General features: G+C 42.0%; 1 protein-coding gene across 8 annotated transcripts in view; it reads right to left on the minus strand.

Annotated features, from left to right (window-relative positions):
• Nucleotides 1–19,591, minus strand: part of enox2 (ecto-NOX disulfide-thiol exchanger 2) — a 163,445-nt gene that overhangs the window by 111,267 nt on the left and 32,587 nt on the right. For 2 of the 8 annotated variants that reach the window (XM_035161738.2, XM_035161735.2), the window contains exons 3-4: nucleotides 18,156–18,245; nucleotides 9,337–9,516 (exon numbers count right to left, since the gene is read on the minus strand). The exons of 2 other annotated variants lie outside the window; for them this stretch is intronic. In XM_035161738.2, coding sequence (XP_035017629.1) covers nucleotides 9,337–9,358 — 22 coding nt within the window. In that variant the 5' untranslated portion in view covers nucleotides 9,359–9,516; nucleotides 18,156–18,245. Of the gene's footprint in view, nucleotides 1–8,741; nucleotides 8,777–9,336; nucleotides 9,677–18,155; nucleotides 18,246–19,591 lie in introns of those variants that run through there. 4 more of the 8 variants (XM_035161737.2, XM_035161734.2, XM_035161742.2 and 1 more) reach the window with 3 other exon arrangements.

Here is a 19,591-nt window from a genome sequence, read left to right on the forward strand (position 1 = left end):
AAGTCAGCTGTTGTCAGCATATGTCCTTAAGGCCACAGCCTCCACAACAATACAACATTTAGTATCTAGGACAGATAATCTGAATAACCCATCTTGATGTATAGCCACAAAGGAAGGAGGAAGGATGTGGGAAATCAAAAAGAAAAGTTTTCTTGCAGGCACAAACACTGAGGGAGAGGGAGAGGTCAAAGAGCATTTAAAGATGTATCGACCTATGCTGGTTAAGAGGACTTGCTTTCAGAGTGCTAAAAAACATCCCCAGGCAAAGAGCTAGAGGCTTTGGTTTCTAGTGACTGATCTTGGGCACCTTGCTCATTTGTTTTTCTTTGTTTTGAGGAGCTGTGATGTAAACACTCCACTGTTTCCTTTAAATTGTGAAACTTTACAACTGTAATCCAATGATCTTAGACCTAAATTGAGCTCGACTGATAATTTAATCAGACTGATACATGTGCAATAACCTAAAATTGGCTAACGTAATGCTGTCAGTGTGTATTTTGGAAAAGAAACACCCAATTTAGAAATGTCACAATTAGGATGTTTCTCCCACAGAGAGCACCTACAAGTCTATTTTTCAACTGTGAAACCTACCATTCTGAAACACCCCAGTAGCCAAGTCTCACAGCCCCAACATCCACAATTCCATTATGGCCAAGGACCTGAGTTACATGTCACACACCCCCATCCTCTGTCCTTGACATTGACTGTCCAACAAAGGTTAAATACCAGAAAACTTCCAACCATTTAAATTCACTTGATGACAATGTTTTGGTCGTCAGATTTTCATCAAGTGTGTATTTAAGTCCTGCACATCAGTATCATCTTAAAATCAAGCATCATTTGAGCAATAAACCCAAATAAATTAAAGAGGAAATGTTATTGAGAAGGTAGTTAGATAGTGTTTGGCAGTGAAGTGACTATAAACAAGGTGGTAAATAGAAGGAGATGACGCATAAAACATTTTTCATACTTGATACACGAACACTTGGTAGCGATATTAAAAAGCAAAAGGAAACAGATGTGAGCACTGAAATTTAGAGTAGCTCCAATTGTCTATATCACACAGACAGACAGCATAAATAAAGCATGTTGCATACATACTGCATTTACTGACCACTTTTCGTGACATGAGCCTTACCCTGCACCGTTTTCCAACATTTGCTGAAACACTTACAGTATCTTGTGAAGCATGCCAACCCAGAGAACAGCCAAACAGGTGCAGTGGCATTTCACTTGGCTCTAGACAACATTTCCCTCACTGTTTCCTCTAAGTGCCTGTTTCACATTATCCCCAGAAAGTTTGCTGACACTTGCCTGAGGGTTAACAGTGTAATTTCAGCTTCAGCCACAACTACTAGTAGTGCTTTCTTAGGAAGAGTTCATGAATAGCAAGAGTACTGGTTGTTTGTTTTTTTAGAAGACAAAACTAATGATGTTCTGGAAATAATCTGATTCAGGCAATCAGACCAGACAAGAGCAGGAGCAAATTTTATAAAAATGTACCTGTACTAAATTCTGAAACAGAAGGACATTTACCTGTTGCTTTTGAATAGTGGTTTCACATCGGATAGGATCAATTTAAATTACAAAATCATGGTGGGTTAGACACCAAAAACATTGTTGATGTAAACTATTGGGGGGGTAACGTGTACTTTAAACTGTGAAACCATAAAAGTCAAGTGGACCTGGATTTAAATGGATGTCCTCAATTCAACTCGCCATGACCGTGTAACCGTGAGAGGTCTTGAGTTCACCCAAATGCTGACCTCAACTGGCATTCCTATGGTCCGAAATAGACAGAGCTATAATTTAAAGAATCCAACTGAAAACTACACCCTGTTCCCTGGTCAAAATGTAACACTGCTCCTGTATCATCCTCTCATAGAGGCTGACCCCCCCACCCCTACCCGACCTCAGACGAGAGAGGGAAAAGCCAGAGAACTAGTATTGGCTAGTCAGATGGGCTGAGTGCAGTAAAAGCCTTGCATTTATCCAGCACTGGGGGTCTGACTCTGGTCAGGCTCAGTGCAGTAAACATGCAAGTACAGTGCTTCCTTTGAGCTCCAACACCAAACCTCTCAGGGCTGCTCCAATGACATTCAGATAGGGTTTTCTCCCCAGACCTATGAAAGGTCCTGCACAGTGGGGATCTGTGAGTGTGAGTGTGCTGATATAAAATGGGAAGAAACACCCCAAACAGAAATCACCACAAAAAACTGCATCCTACAAATGGAAAATTCCTGAGTCACCCCATTTCAACAGAGGTCCAAGTTATCATTTAAACATGGTTCGGAATATCAAGTTAAAAGACATTTTCTACCAACCAACACATGAAAGCACTTTGTTTCATTTCCTTCTTTCACTAAGAGGCAAAATGTCCCCATAAGACAGCACAGAACCTCTGCTACCCTATTATTAATGCATTCTTGGTTACATTCTGTCCATCCTTTCTGGTACCATTTTGTTTTCATGCCACCCCCTCCCTTAAGCCATTCCTTCTTCCTAAAGTAAGAGCCCTATAAATCTGGGCTTTCAGTCTCTATAACAGTAGAGTGATGGCTGCTTTCCAGACAAGCAATCTCTGCGGACACCCCTGTTCTCTGGTCCAAACCACTGAACCATGGACTCGGCTTTCTCCTTTCTCTCTTAAGGGGAAATGTTCAACATATCAATGTTCGGAGGAACAGATTTTAGGGTCAACTTCTGCACAGCCATATATTCATATGACAGCAGCAAAAAAAATCAAATAAATGTCCTGGAACTTCCTGCAATAAATTCTGTTCCTCAAAAAATAAATCCAAGGTGTATGCAACTGCAAAGTCCTTATTATATATAAAGAAGACACACAATGCACCTCCTACACAAAAGTTAGATTTAGTGTCTCTATTTATCATCCAGTGCCAAGGCAGAAAACGAATTCTAATATAATCTCTGAAGCAGCGGTGGACACAGGTAACTTCAAAAAGCAGTAATGCCCTACATCACTCTGGTGATCTATTACGCCGCGAGTTGTGCTACTTTTAATTGCTTACCTTGGTTCTGCTGGTAAGGGGAACAAAACGTTGCTGTAAAAACAAAAACTCAGGTTCATTCTGTGTCAGATTGCCAGCAAGGTGTAATATTTCTCTGACTGTCTCACCGAGGGAGTTGTCGTGTTCTTTCTCGCGGCGCACTGAAGTGGGACAGTCCAGTGTCTGCACATTACAGTGACAGCTGTGAATTCTCTCATTACTAAAACACTAGAATAAACAAGTCCTGCAGTTTGTCAGGATGCTGCTCTTCAATGTTTCAGTTGCAAAGGTCTGACACTCAAATATGACTGTCAGACCTTTGCGGCTGTCATGATGTTTGGAAAGATTCTCCGTCATCCATGTCATAGGAAATCTATAAGTCAGAAGTAACTTTTTTTGTTTGTTTTTTGGCATTTTGCCTTTATTTGACAGTTGGCAGTCTACAGAGACACAGGAAACAAGGGCAGAGAGAAACAGATGGAAAGAGAGAGGAAAGACATGGAACAAGGGTTCCCCAGCTGGGAACTTTACTGTGTAAGTTTTGGTTGTGTATTATGTTTCTCTACCATTAAGCTACCAGATGCTATAGGGTTGTGAAGATTAGTACAACCCTTTATCAAGGAAAACATGTCAAACTGAAGTGATTGAACCAAGGATAAATTGAGCCAAGACCGATGCACATTTGGCCAGATAGCTTACCTCACCTGAGCGTGACGGTTAACTAGTTAAATTGGTTTAAAAGTTCACAGCTTAACAAAATATAATTAAGTCTGAGTCCTAGTTGAACAAACTAAGCAAACCTTCCTGCTGGGAGTTCCATATAAGCAGTCCAAATTAACCAAGGGACAGACCGAAAATAAAAAGTTAATAATATTAAAACATAACGCGAGGATCAAGCTTTATGTTTTTCATTAAAATATAGTCCCTTCAGTTTAAGTGGCTTTCTACCCATATAAACCAGCTTTATATCTCTAGAGAAACTGTACCTTGTGGATACAGATATGTGTTTAATTGTAATGGTGAGCCTTTAGTTAGTATAAGCTTTTATATCCCAAAGAAAGCTTTGTTTAAAGCATGTAAAGTTGGGTTTAATGTCGACCTCTTCTTGTTGAGTGACACATCATGTTGAGTCTGAACTACACTATAATTAATGTAAAATATAAATGGCCTGAGCTCATTCAGCAAAACTGAACTGGTGTGTGCAATTGGATGTAAAAACTGAGTGTGTTAAATTACACAGGGAAAATAAATGATTGTTTTGAGAGACAAAATCTCCTTGTTAAACATGGTAAATTAAAAAAATCCATCCAGTGTTTGTTTAAGCCTACCCCAACACGCATGGGACGAGGGCTTCCACAGAACATTGAGACAAAATGTAGAAGACTGAAGTTTTCATTATATGTTTTTGAGAGTAGATATGAAAGTGCTTAAAAGTTGCACAGCAACTCCCTGGTGAACAGCATAATCCAGCGTCTTCAAACTGCTTCTCTATTCTCCTCGGCTCAAAGGGACTGTCAGCAGGGTTTAGCACAGCAGCACCACCGCCACAATCCAGTCTCATATACAGCAAAAGTAGAATAAAGCTGACGGTTCAATTCATCTTTCATGTAGCTCCTGAACTTGCCGTTGCCTAGTCCTTAGTTCCAATTTCAAGGTCCCCTGTGTGGTTGCTTATCACGATAGTGATTAGTAATGAAGAGCTCTGTCAGTGATATGGTAGGAGCCCCCGAGTTGGTTGCCTCTAGGCTGCCAAGCTCTCTTAGCTACTCAATACCAGATGGCAGGCTGAACCTCTGCTGCTGCCAACACTGCTGATCCTCACAGGGATCTTCCACACAAGCAAGTATACTTTTCATTCAACCTAAGCACACATTAGCTTGCCATTAATGCTGCTGCTGTAATTCAAAAGCTGAACAATTAGCTTGCATCATTAGCCAGCTACCGAGATTTGGGGTGAATAGTGAGGCAATGAAACAATCAAGTAATAACACCAAGAGTCTTAAAGATCATCCCAACAGCGGGTGCACTAGAGTGTTGGCACAATGTGCAGGGGACTGACTTGACAGAATGTTGTAAGAGTACAGAGAAGAATCCAGGTCTTTTATCCATCCAGAGTTTTCTTAGTGATTAGTGATGGAAGAGCATGGATAGAAACAGTGTTTTTTACAGTACTGTACAAATACAGACAGCGTAACACATGGACTTTCACCTACCAAAGCTACTTCAACAAGATCTGATTAAAGCAATTTTTCCAAATGAAGGTTGCTGTGGTACTCGATGGCACAGGTGTTACAGGACACACCGGTTGCATAACTCGCCCACTGGCACCAAAGTCTTTTTTCATCAACATAAAACTCATTTGGTTTATTTTCACACATTACCAGCTCATTAAATAAATAAATCCAAAGATCATCAAAAGACTCTAGTAGTTTGAAGGATGCTAAAATCACTGACTGAGATTCTCTGCTCCATGCGGCAGTAGAGCAAAGTCGCATCAGAGTTTTGTCATGTGACACGAGATGACCAACAAGACAATGGTGATGGATGTGGTGTCAAGGTGAAAAGCAAAAGCTCCTATTAAGCAATGTTTTTGATTTGAAACCAATTTCATAATGGAACTTGATGACACTGAAGAAGCAATCTGTAAACGTTGTCTGATGAAGGTGGAAGCATCTGGAGGCAAAGCTTCTAATCTCACAAGACGAAGAAAGTGTGCACAGATGGTGCCCTGGCAGTTTGTCACAGAATCAATAGCAACTTCTCTCAAAGCTGGAGGAGGAGATGGGAATTGTAGAAAACCCAGGTCAAGCTTGGCCTCCCAACAATTTGCTGGCTGTGGTCAGTGTGTTATTAAGTAATAGCCTCGAGTTTCGGGACCAAACCGAACAAAACATTATAATAATAGATATTTGCAACACTCGTATCTACTGTAAGCAATGGTAAGAGAAAACTTCAGGGCAGGCCATAGAAGGGTTAATGACGACCTCATGAACCAAATGAAATAAATACATTTAGAGGAAGCGGGATTTAAAGAATTCAGGGTTTGGCTCAGAGACAGCTGTGGAGCTGTGGGGGAGAAACTGAGGACATCCTGTAGTGGGAATTGCAGACATTTGAACAAAAAATACATCAGTTCTAGTGCACTTTGACATGAGTGTATGACAAGTCTAAATATGGAAAGTTGTTATGTAAAACACAACCACAGGGGACTCAACTTGTCACCAAAGTCACAAGGTTTTACAATCCACAAGTAGCAGCTTTGAACTTGTAAAAAAACATGCACTGGACTGCACAGAACTAATAATAGAACATTCATTAATTATCTGATCATCTATCAGATTACTATTGCGCCATCTTGTACTTTAGAATCTTTACAGGAAACGTAAAAATGCGGTTAAGCTATAAAAAAAAAACTATGTATTACACCTCTACACAAAGCATTGGTCATTCAATGTGGGCATATCTGCAGCAATAAGTTTATTTCTTTGACCCAATCTGAGTGCAAGATGTGACTTGACCACAGGGGGAGACATACTTGCATCACAGTCTGTTCGAGGCTACGTGTAGGCTATAGATTCTCTACAAAAGGAGGCGACATGAAAACTCCTATCTCTCTTTCTTGTTTACCGTATTATTAGTGCTGGAATTAGCAGGACTACTCCGTCTAGCTTGGCTGCCAAAAGCCATTACACAAAGGAATTTGCAGTCCTGACTTTATGCGCTGAACTTGCCTCATCCGTAAGCCTAAGAGGTTCCCACATTTTTTTTCCCAGCTCAGCTTTGAGCAGTCAGATGAAAACAACAGTGTCAAATGAGGATGGGCAGGCTGAGTCAGTGAGCAGCTGTGGGAGTCACAAGCGTGGATGAAACTGAAGTCAAGTGCTTTTTCATTTACCAAGGTGAAGTGGCTTGCGATTGTCATCAAAGACAAATAAAATAACTGGTCCGCATTCAGTTAGAGAATGTTTTTTCTTTCCTGGATAACTTGAACTCTATTCAAATAGCCACTGCTGGTGAGTGTGCATGTATTACGTTCAGCCTTGATTATGATGCTCACTTCCAAATTAAAAAGCTGTGCTGTGATTATAATTTTCTAGCAGATGTAAATAAAATATGCTTTGCGCAATATGGAATTAGTCTGTATCAAAACAAACACACGGTTGGATTTTGTTTTTTAAGGATTTTACAGTCATGACAGGTTGTTTGTCAGGGCAGCCATTTATGCCTTTTGAAGTGCTGGGACATACTGTGAGCATCCTGTAGGAGGCTCCATTTGAAATGACCACAATAGCAGGTCAGTTTCCACTGTAATTGATATCACACTGCCAATACCGTGTGCCTGTCTCACAAATAAATTTCAGCTTAGTGAGGCTCTCACTCAGGTAGCTGCTCCAACATTTGCAGGTCATCTGTGACTCATATATTCCCTTCGTTTTTTAGCCTTTTTCAGTCATCTTTGACACGTTTTTTTCTTCTTCTTGACAGTCACTGAAATGAGATTCCCACTTAGCAACCACAAATTGTCATGCAGCAACCAATTAAAAACTTGAGATTTTCCAAAGCTGTCAAATCTCTTGGTACTGCACAGTGGTCCGCTCTGAATTCAGTCTAATTTGTTCTGCAGCCCCATCAACCTATGCCACCGAGAGCTGGAATATTCAAGCGCGGTCTCAAGCACTCTATGTGCAACCTTTAAATCTCTCCTCTCTGACTGATCTAAGCAAAGTGCCCCCTCCCCTTGCACCATTAAAAGCAATCTAGAGATGCTCTCCTGATTGATCAGAGAGGACGAGCACAGTGTGGAGGTAAATGGCTGTCACAAGGGCTGATGGACCTTTTCTCTCCCTGTGGTCATGGGGAGGCACTCAACCCCCCATTTGATCTGATTCAAAACATGTTTGTGCCCCTGGTAGAAGAAGAAAATGGAAGAGAAGGGAACTGATCCGTTCTGTCGGCACAGAGATGAACGAGAGCACGGCAGAGAAACAAAAACCTCCCTCCACATATTTTCATGCACTGGACAGAAGCACTTTTTCCCCCCAGGTCATACTGCCAATTTTGTCCTAAACTACTTGTTTTATCAGACTACGGGCTCCAATTCCAAATTATAAATTAAGCTGTGTGGAATTATCTGAATCACTGCACTGAAAAAAAACTATTAGCTCAAAAATAAGCTTCATTAGGCAAACCAATTAAACCTGATTTCCCAAAGACCGAAAAGTCTGTTTCCAAATGTGAAACACTAAGAACATATTGTGCTGCAGCTATAGATCTAAAAGTGGAGGAGAATAAATCGAATATATGAGGTGGGGAAGGGGACAGAAATGGAAAGTTGGATTTTTCCCAGTCAGTGATGACAAACAGCAAGTTAATAGCACGAGACTAATCTTTCGGACACGTCATTGCTTTTTAGGGCTGCAGTGGGACATCTGAATTTACACACCGAGAACAGAGGAAGCTGGGGGGGAACACGGTGCCAGGAAGAAGCAGCAGTAAGCAGGTTAATGTGAGGAGTTCACACAGCATCCTCGCTTAATTAGATCCTGAGAGGCCGGAGAAAAAAAACTCCCATTAAAAAACACCCAGCGAAGATAAAGGACACGGGAATCTGAACAGTTGGACGCAGCAGCAGCAGCAAAAAAAAGAAGCCAAACAACTTATGCAGGCTTTCTATACAGCAAGCAACTCGCATGACACAGGCCTGTCAATCCGCTATAATATGTGACTCACCGGGCTCCGTTGTGCGGCAGGAACATAATAGAAACCTGGATGAATAACATGTGGAGAGGGGGGGGGGGGGGATGAGGATTTCAATACAGCAACGATCCGGCGTCAGCGCGGATTATATCTATTCTGAAAACTTCATCCATGAACAGCTGCAGCGGGCGTGCGCCAGTCCAGATCATACAGCCGCGACCCAAGCAACGCGCACAGGAAGAATTGATCCTTATTTATCATCAACACCATCATCATCATCATAATAATAAAGCACAACACTGCACATCCAATGCTGAGACACACGGAAAAAAATCCCAGCAGCCCTGTGCCACACTGGAGAGAGGCGGCTGCGGTCTCAACAGCTGGTACACGCCCGACGATTACGCACAGAGGAGACGGGGAGAAAACCGCTCGGCTTGTTCCTACAAGTTCTGTGAAAGAGCGCAGGGAAATGTGGCGAAGCGTCATGTGAGCCATGTGTTACCTGCCGCGACACACCGGAGCCTGCAGCGGCACAAGTACACACACACACACACACATGGAAGAAATCACAACATCTTCCCCTGTGAGCGATCAGAGCAGGAGGCAAACTTGGTGTGGACCCTACCTGTGTACTGCAGGAGAAACATGGTCCACGCAAGGCGAGGTTCGATTCCCGTCGGTCCTCTGCTGTGTCAGGACGCAGCGTGTACGAAGCAACACAAATCCTTGAATGGAGACGACGGGGTTGGTCGGTGGGTAAGAAGGTGGGGGCTCGTCCCTCCGTCAGTCCACTCCGCTCGGCAGACTGGACCGCAATGAGAGCAGCCAGTCAAAGCGGGACCCTTTTTTTAGCTACGGCGAGTCCGCCCGCCCTCACGACGCGCAACGCGGTGGAGTTCGCTCCGGACGCACGCAGCGCGCAGGCGAAGTGTTTGGACTCCTGCGCCGCTGCTCCCCGTGTCGGTCTGCCGGTGAGAGCGAAGTGTCACACAGGAGGAGGAGGAGGAGAAGGAGGAGGAGGAGGAGGAGGAGGAGGAGGAGGAGGAGATGTCGTTTGCATGGGAGCAGACACTGCCAGGGTACCGCTATACGGCAAATCACCCGGAGAGAACAAGGAGGAATCACCCAACACGCTGCGCCTCTGCGGAGCTGACTCCAATAAACACACACACAGATTCAGTAAAAGATAGATTTGATCCTGGTCTCTTTTTGGGGGCACAGCCAAGCGATAAGCGCCAAACACAGCGAGGTGGTGGCTCCAAAACTTTTGACAGCTGTGCGTTTAAAGAAGGTGTCGTTCTGCGAGCTGCCAGTTGGAGGAGGAGAAGCATAGAGATCATCTATTCAGTACTAGTGCTCAGCATGCACACTGTAATGAGACATTCCTGTGATCCTGGTGGCTCAAGATACTCTATGATCTGAAATAAATAGAGCAGGAGAGTACTTGACCAAGATGCTTTCAACGATTTTCGCATTTATTTAAAAATAAATAGTGGGATTCTAGTTGCAGATAGAGTCTCTGTAAGAGCTGCTCTGGGCTCAGGTGAATCAGAAGATTAAGAGCTCCTGAGTCCTAATGACATTTTTTGTCAATTGGATAATATTACCTGCAATCAGACAGGTTTTTACTGTGTTTTCATATAATTATATATTTATATTTGGAGATTTTAACTTTAAAGGGATAGTTCACACCAAAATGAAAAGTCATTCATTATCTACTCACCACTGTGCCGATGGAGAGGTGGGTGAAGTGTCATCCAAGTGTCTCGAAACGAGGTAATTTACACCATGCCTTAATGTTCGTCGTGATCGACAACATTGTTTACCCCTTAAACTCCAAAAGTGCTATTGACCCACCCCTCCATCGGCATATTAGTGAGTAGATAATAAGTGAATTTTCATTTTTGGGTTGAACTATCCCTTTAATATAGCAGCCAACAACTTTGTTTCTATGTGGAGATATATAGAGAACTGGCTTCCTGTGCAGTGAAGATGGTCGCACTGCCTCTGTATGTGTTGTAATCGGAGCTTCTCTGTTCTTTGTTTTGGTAGCTGGTCCCGCCGTGCGTGCATGTGAGTGCATGTGAGTCCCTCACTGTGAAACTGATGGACCTCCCCACGTTTATAAAATCAGATGGCAAGGTGGAGTCCAGTTCGAAGTGACAAGAATTCAGAATCAGGAGAAAATAAAAGACATTGCATCAATTGTTTAATCTTTGTCAAATATTTGTCTCCATTTCACGTCATATTTTAACATAATACTCTTGCAATTTCCGACACGGCCATAAACAATGGGTTCGGGGTACCTATTTCTGTTTCACATTTGAAGCAGAGGAAAAAGTGAGGGATTAAAAGAATCCCTGCGATTATGGGATGCATGTTTTCTATTTATAATTCCAAACTGGATTGCTTTTGTTCGAGTAGCGATGGAATATCTTTTTGGCTTAACTCCAAATATCCTCCCGTGTTTCATCATCAACAGTCACTGACGATTCCTTTTCCCAGCACCTTTAATCCTCTGTGTATTAGTGGGAGACATGCCATGCATTACATCATAGAACAAACTAGGAGACACCTTTCCCCTGGTTGTTGAAACAATTTTCTCTCAAACGCAGATACAATCTAGAAGAGTGGTTTTGTGAGATAAAGGGTTATTTGTCAAACTCCAAATTTATCTTCCTTTCGCAGATGGTTTTTCTCAGTCAGTTTTTCGATGACAATACACTGTTATTTGATAATGTGTCTCTTTGTTATCCCATTGCCAAAAGCCGAGATCCAACATTGCTAGAAACAATTCAGGATTGTTGATTATTGGGGAAAATGGGAAAGTTAATTTGAACCTCTAGTTTGAGATTGGTGAACTTATCCTTACAACCCTAACCCGACTCCTAACTCACACAAATACACATAAGAAAGGTGGATGGATATACACCTACTGTTCTGTCAAGTGCTGTTTCCAAAGTCAAGGATGAAAGCTGAACCTCAACTAAAAGTGAGATCATGGTATTAACAGTATAACTTTCATGAGGGTATGATTTACTGTTGTTGACTGTTGCTTTGTACTGCAATACTTTAGCTATGGGTTTACCTGAAAATCTTGCCAACTGTGTATAGGTGGTTTCAAAGGCAAAGGCTGTATTCAAACATGCATACATTCCTGTTTGTACAAGCTAAAATTGAGGTTGTGTAGTTCAGGTCAAACTGCCTCGGATACGTTTAGAAGATATCCGCCGGGTCAAATAATTTTCTCCTCTGCCCCGGCAATATGTCTGTTTCCCGTGTCATCACAAAATCATTTCAAAAGATAAATTGAAGTGTTTACCAAAGGCCAGGAAGTCATTCCCCTCTTGCAAATATTCAAAACTGCTTTCAATTTCCAGTCCACGGAAGTCAGAGGTACACAATTCTACAAACAAGGTGTTGAAGTGATTCGGGTTACTGTTACGACACAATAACCTACAACACTGTGTCTTTCATCCATTTTCAGCAAATGTCATCAGTGATTCTCTAAACGGCTTTGACGGATTCAGAGAAGTACACCAGATTTCCTTTTCAGTAAACAACTGCATTTGCTAAACATATTTCCCGGAAAATAAATATTGCATTTATGTTCAGCCATTGTTGAAGGATGATCAGGAAATATAAATTCATATTAATCTAGGATTCATCTCGTGTATGGAAAACAGATTTAAAAAGATCAGCTTAACAACTGCCCACTGCAGAGACAATTTAAAAACTGTTTTCTTTCATATGCTGACTCAGCGCTTCAGCTCATCCTCCCTTTGACTTTTTATACAAACAACGCACTTTCAAAATAAAACTTGATAGGCTGCCCCAAAGAGTATTTGAGGTGAAATTCAACAGTGTTTTTCGGGCATCTGATCAAATTGCACGAAATGTCTTGTTCGCCATGTTACAATGATGAAGCTTGGAAAGCCCTCAGAGATATTGACACAATAATATGGGGACCTGTCTTCCTCCAGCATTTGGACCACAGCCTAGCCCTTTGAAAAATATTGGATGGACAAGGCTCTATTCACCGCTTTATGTGTTCGGTAAAGGAGGTTACATCAAAACACACACACACACACACACACACACACACACACAGGTGGACTTTGTTGAGCATCAGCAGACACACGAACACGGTATTCGTAGGAGGAGAAGGACACGGGAGTTACATATTAATCCTCTCGCATTTTGGGATATGAAAACGCGCAAAGCGACTAACTGATGGTTGTCTTTTTCACCGTCCACATTTTCCCCGGAAAAAGACTTGTCATAAATAAACTGAATGTTTTCCAGGCAGAATTCAATTACCACTGTCAGCCTGTAGTAATGAGTAACAGCCAGTGCATGCTCTCATTCAATTTCAGTGTCACCGGGGAATGATGTTTCTCTGATGTCTTGATTTTTTTTTTCTCAACAATGATGTTCTTTCTGTGGCCTGCTTAGTGCAGCAAAACATTCAAATCAAACCCTAATTCGACTCTGTGCCTCGGCAGATGGAAGTGGCCTTGCTTGGCTTTTATGGTTTTGTATCCCCTCTTCACTCAAATAAACCGCCCGACTTAAAAGTGAGGTGAAATATGTAATTGTGGCTGAAAGATTTCACCATTAAGATTAAAAAAAAAGCACGACAGAGAGAAGTGAGTCCACAACGTCCACCCGACCTCAGTTTTGTGTATCATCGCAGAAATATATAGAATGGACGACCTAGTTAAATCTAATCTCCTGCTCAACACATTTGTTTCGTTTGCAAGGAAATCTCTCACATGATGAATAATTCAAATTCAGTTACTGCATATTAAATGGAAGCTGGGCCTCATCTACAACTATAATAGTAAAAATTTAACAAGGGCTTCGAGAGGCATAGCCCTCCTCTTAACTAGGATTCTTGTGATTCACTATTTCCCTTTACACTAAACAACATTTATGACTATTCATCCCATGAGATGTTTGCCCCGTTTGTGTGCCTCGATCAAGTTAATTGCCAAATAACGCAGTCCTGTTTTTACCCGGTAAGAGATCAGTGTGCCGTCTCAACGTGACCTTTTGCAATCGAACAACAGGGTTCAGGTAGCAGCTCCACGTGGCCTTCAGAGAGGAACAGAGGATGATATTTAAAAAGGTTCTACTCAGCGGAAAGTCTATCATTTTAAAGTGACTGCAGTGGTATTTAGTGTCGTCTATTTTGAGATCAGTGAATGGTGTGTTTATCTCTCGGGTAAGAGTGAAAAATGTCATTAACTCCACTGCCCTCTGTGGAGGAAGACAACTCACACAGAAATGTGTTTCCAGGATGGGGCATATCTCTGTCTTTTGGCTCATAGCAAGTTATCTTTGACCTCCATCTTGCTTAATCCTTCCCTCTCTAATTACATACCTCTTCTTCTCCTCCCTCCTTACCTCACATCCCTGCCCCTGACTGATGGTGAGCAGATGATCATCTGGACAGGAAAGGTTGAGGTGACTCCCCAGCTTAAGTCACACCTCATTAAGTGAGCCTCACAGGGTCCCAGTTCACATACTGGTGTATTCCTAGGTGGAGGGTTGACAGGTCACTATACAAAGTATCTGAGGCCGACATGTTTTGAGATGCCGAACTATTTTTGCCGTAGTTTTCATGATGACGTGAGAGGAGGGAGTTACTGTAGGCGCCTTACTAAGTGCAGAATCTTCTCTGGAAACCGAATTAGGCTAAATCAAAATGAAAGCCAGGCCTATCTCTTAAGAACTTTCCGTCAGCATGAATATTGATGGAAATGGGTCTTGAACAGAGTGCAAAGCAACTGCTAACCTCCCTGCACTGCTGAAATGTTGTTAACAGCCTTCGCTGCCCCGTCATCATTCACAGCCAGAGAATCACTTGACAAAACACCACTCCTGCAATGCCACCAATATATAGCCACAAGAAGAGGTGTTGACAAATCGTGTTTGTTTGTTCTACAACATTACCGCGCTGTATTAAAATGCTTCAAGTCCTCTGACACAAGCGAAAGCAGTGGATGTGGACAAGTGGGCACTGCGGTGCAGTTTGGCAGCTGTGTTGTGCAGCAAGCTGGTTGTGATTCCTGGCACAAAATGTACCATCAGGCCTGCACAGGCGTCAGACTCACTGCCCCCAAGTCAACAGTAACATAAAGGCAGGTAATGTCTTGCAGCCAAAAGCTCCATCTCCCACCATGAGGTCAAGAACAACAAAAACAACTAAATAATCACACTGAGGGATAAACAGACTTTAAAGAGCTTATGGTTCAACTTTGATTCCTCCTGTGTTTGAAGATGTTTTCTTGCATGTTTGATGAGAACATACCTTTAATAATCTGCCTATCCATCATACTGATCACTTAATAACAGCAAATATAAAACTAGCTAGTAATTCTCCCACTCTACATCAATAATTAAGTTATTTTCTTCATGGGATGGGTCATCTGATTAATTTATACACTTTTTAAATATGGAGTACGATCCTGACCAACTTCACCACACATTAAAAACAACAAGAAACAAACGGGTACCTGTGTAAATTAACTTATTATCTAGAACGAACATTTTTCAACCAACTGTGACTGCTGGGTAAACAATCAGTGCGTTCCTGGAGAAAACAACAAGATAGCTGATGAGAGAATAGTTGTGAATTCAAAAGCAAAAACAAACTTTTTTCGATTTGAGTGTTATTGCAATTGAAATGGCTTGAAAAGTTTGCATTTAGATTACATTTAGTTTTCTTTTTGCTTCAAGTCATAACTGATTTCTTTGTTATTTTATTGTTTACTAGAAATGTCTAAACCTTGAACCAGCATCACGAATTTTAGCGAAAAAGTTTGCTGAAGGCATTATTACATCCTTTCCTACTGCAGACAGTGCTGCAGTGGAGGTTGGTGTGAACAGAATTTGATTACTCCATCCCTTTCTGTGTGCACTGTGGAAAGCAAATGATGCATCACATAAAAGGTCTCTTTCCTTTTTTTCTTCATACAAACCAGAAAAGATTTGGTTCCACAGGCCTTAATTCAGTGTTTAATTAATGAAGAAAGAGACAGAAAACTCATCATCTTCATTGTCCCACAAACTGACCCGAAACACCTTTAAACTGCTGAACGCCCGTGAACAGAGAAAGAAGAGATTGGTAGATAATTAAAGACGCTAAAGGAAAATATACTAGATGCAATAGAGGACTACGCAGTGCACATGGGCGAAGAAAGAGGCAGAGGATACAACAGAGAGAGCAGACCAGACGAGCAGGGTGGGAGGGAGAGAGGCCAAGTATCAGACAGAGCATTCATTATCACCTGACTGACCTGCATATTGCGCTGTGTGAGAGTAATGAGAAAGGACACGCTCATCGGCCAGAGCCCAGCAAGAAAACCTCTTCTCATTCCCCCTCTCTTTCAGTCTGTCAGTTTCTTACTCGCTTCATTTTCGAGTCTCAGACAATGTACTGTAGGATCCAATTGTTTTCAAAAAGCACAATGAAAGCTTGCTGAGATATAGCAATGCCATGACTAATACAATGCACACTGAACAGCTTATGTGTTGAAGTGTCTCTGAACATGGTTATGTGACAGCTAACAGTCCATTTATCCCTTTGTCTGTACTGTGCACTCAGTAAAAATGAAAAGGTCGGAGTCAGAGCTAGAACAAGAGTCTCCAGCCATGATATCTGATCTGTAAGGATGACTGTGTATTAAATGGACGACACGACTGATCCCCAAAAGTGAAGCCAAAGCATCTCTTCCACCACCATTCTCCTCCAAGTAAATGGAGGGGAGAAGGACCAGACTAAAAAGTCAAAGTTCACATACATTCATTTTCTAGTTAGACATTGTGATTGAAAGCTGAGACTGACTCCCGATTGGTCGAATGCACGCATCGACAGGACCTCAATAAAGCAGCCCCCCATTGCTGTGGCCAAGACTCTGGCTCCAAATGCAAAAGATGGCCGTGTTCGTTTACGGGGTATGTTAGATTCATTTCTGGATAGAAGGAGGAAGTGGAGACACATCGTCCATCTTTATTTAGAGTCTATGATACAATCAGTTGCTAATTAGCACAAAACACCAAGCACAGCTGAGGCTCATGGGAACGTCATTGGCTTTACAGGTATTTGGTCATAAACCGAACCATGTAAAGTCAGGGGATCAAATTCAAGACATGAGTGTGATTCATTATCTGGGGACCATGGATGTCCGCACAAAATTTCACAGCAATCCATCAAGTGATTGGAGACATTTCAGTTGGACTTAATCAGACCATCCTTAGAACCGTGCTGCTAGCATGTCTAAAAGCCGTAATACTGTTAGCGTGTGTCAGAGATGTAACACAACTTATAGAGTTATGTGGTACAGAGAAGCTATGAATGAATGCAAGATCATGTGAGCAATTAAGTTTCTTGATCCACAATTTGCATCCATTAATTAGATCTCTAGTAATTAAAGAACAAACTCATCATTGTTGCTGTTGAAACAAAAGTCTGCTGTGGTATTTACTGGTTTACATGAACTAAACCTCCTCCTGCAGCTTCTATCCTCAGAAAAACACCTTCTGTGAACGCACTGCCCAGACTGAGCCGCAGAATCCATGCCAAAGATCAGCGAAGCTACTTGGCACAAACATTGTTTTAGTTTCATTTCATCTCGTCTTATGCAAACCTCCGTCAAACTATGCCAGATACCCCCTGCTGTTCAAGAGTTATGAATATTTCCTTTTTTGAGTGAATGAAAAAGTTCTTTGCAGTTGAAACTGTCTCTAGATGTGCAATATGTACAGAGGATTCCCACTGGGTTCAGTGTTCAATGGCAGAATAAGAGTAGGGCATCTATTTTAAAAGGGCAGTGGTGGTGAGCAACGATCCAGCATTATTTATCACAATTTCACACAGACACTAACAAGACCTACTGTACCAGGGTCCTAGTTAACGTATTGTCTTCTCAGGTGTTTGTTTGTACAAATAAAATGAGCCTTCATGTGATTTTGTGACTGTGTACGTGTTAGTGTGGATACAGGCCTGCCTGTTCCCATCAGGACTAGATGGGTTGGCCCAGGTTAGGGCAAAAGCTTTGAAATGATATTCGGTTTCAGTCCCATTGGCTGGGCTTCCTATTTGATTTTCTACACTGAACATGCATGTAATCTGGGAAAACATCGGGTTCAGGTCGGGTCTGTTCTCTATCGGACTCAGAGGAGTTCGGACAGAAAAATGTGTTACAAATGTGTTTGTCTCACTGTTCTCTACGTCTGAGTGTTACATGAATCACACGTGTGAGGTGGGCTCAGAGGTTAAGGCAAAAAAAGAAGACAGGTAGAAAACAAGGACATTTTGAGGGTCACTGACCATGTTTTTTCTGTGTGAAGCAAAATCCTCTTTTTGATGTGACATTCCAATAGAGTAGGGACATCAACATATGCACCAACGTTCATACAGACATTCAGGCCTCCTACCTGTGACTCCGCTCGACCTGTAGTCTGTGAACATTCTAGAGATGCAGCGCCGCTGTGTGTGATCCCTGCCTCACTGTTCTCGTAGTCAATCTGTTTTGGAAATCGAAACCAGGGATAAAAAAGGTCTGATCAGTGGTTTGTTCTAATAATGCGAGAGTAGTCTCTTACACTACAACCCTGCAACATGACTTATTCATTCATTTATTCCGCAGTCGTTCAAGGACGCTGACTGCGAGGAGCAGTTAGGAAGGGGTCAAAATAGAAGAGCTTTGTCTTGAATAGAGAGAGAAGACAAACAGAAGAATGTAATTCATCCGCTTCTCCAAAAAGAACGACCTTCCTGCTTTGTGGAGCAGAAGCTCATCTGAGCCGAGGAGGGCTCTGAGGCACAGGAGGGTCCCATTGACTGCACTATTAACATTCAAACTGGGAGATCAGCATAGAGGAAATATAAAACGCTGCCAGAGGGATGCACAGAGAATTCTGTAATGCATTTCATTCCACCGAGAGGGGCCCTGAGGGTGCCGTGATGACCAGAGTAATTGGCTTTCTCCAGCTATGATAATCTGCATCAGTCATGCCATGCCAACACACTCTCGGGCCACTGAGAAGGTCACAGTGATCCCCGAACCTCGATCTCCTCTGCTGACAATAACGTCCTGCTTCCGTTCACACAGGACATTCTTTTCTGCATTTTGGGGATTTTTCCTGAAGTTCAAGGGATTTTTAGGCTTTTAGTAAACTTTGATACTAAGTCACATTGGGATCAAGATCAATGATGTTCAATAAAATGAGCAACTTCAGCTTTTGATCAGCTTGTCAAATGTAATTTTTTGTTCTTTTTTCTACATATAATTTCAAACTAAATCTTTTCTATACAATTTTTATAGCAATTTGAGCATGAGAACTGAAAAAAACTCAACAATGGATGATTTTACCATTAAGAATTTGAAGTTATAACCCTAAGATGAATATAAGTACAGACATGTCACACAAAGAAATTAAGCCCAAATATCTTGGATATGAACGCTGACATCTTGTGCAGCAGCTACTGGGGAATGGAGCCTAGATAGCAAGGTCCCGCCGCTACACGCATCATGACGTGACACCCCATTTATACAGCATCAAATAACTATAAAAACCCAAAATCTGTGTGATTAGAATTACCAAAAAGGGCCATACCTAATGAAAGCCTCTTTGAAAAAATGTATTTGATGTGTAGTTTGACTTGTTAGTGTGGTCCGTGTCCCATCCACTAACATGAAGGAGGCGGGGTTGATACCCTATACTGCAGCCAGTCACCAGGGGATGATTGATGCACTTTGTCTTCACTTTTTGGGAGCTGTCATGTTGTTCATCTCTATATGCTGCAGTGTATGGGAAAATCCATTATTTGCAGCCCAATACACTACAAATCACACTAAAAACACACACAC

Source organism: Hippoglossus stenolepis, chromosome 7 (genome assembly GCF_022539355.2).
Source record: "Hippoglossus stenolepis isolate QCI-W04-F060 chromosome 7, HSTE1.2, whole genome shotgun sequence".
Taxonomy (NCBI): Eukaryota; Metazoa; Chordata; class Actinopteri; order Pleuronectiformes; family Pleuronectidae; genus Hippoglossus; species Hippoglossus stenolepis.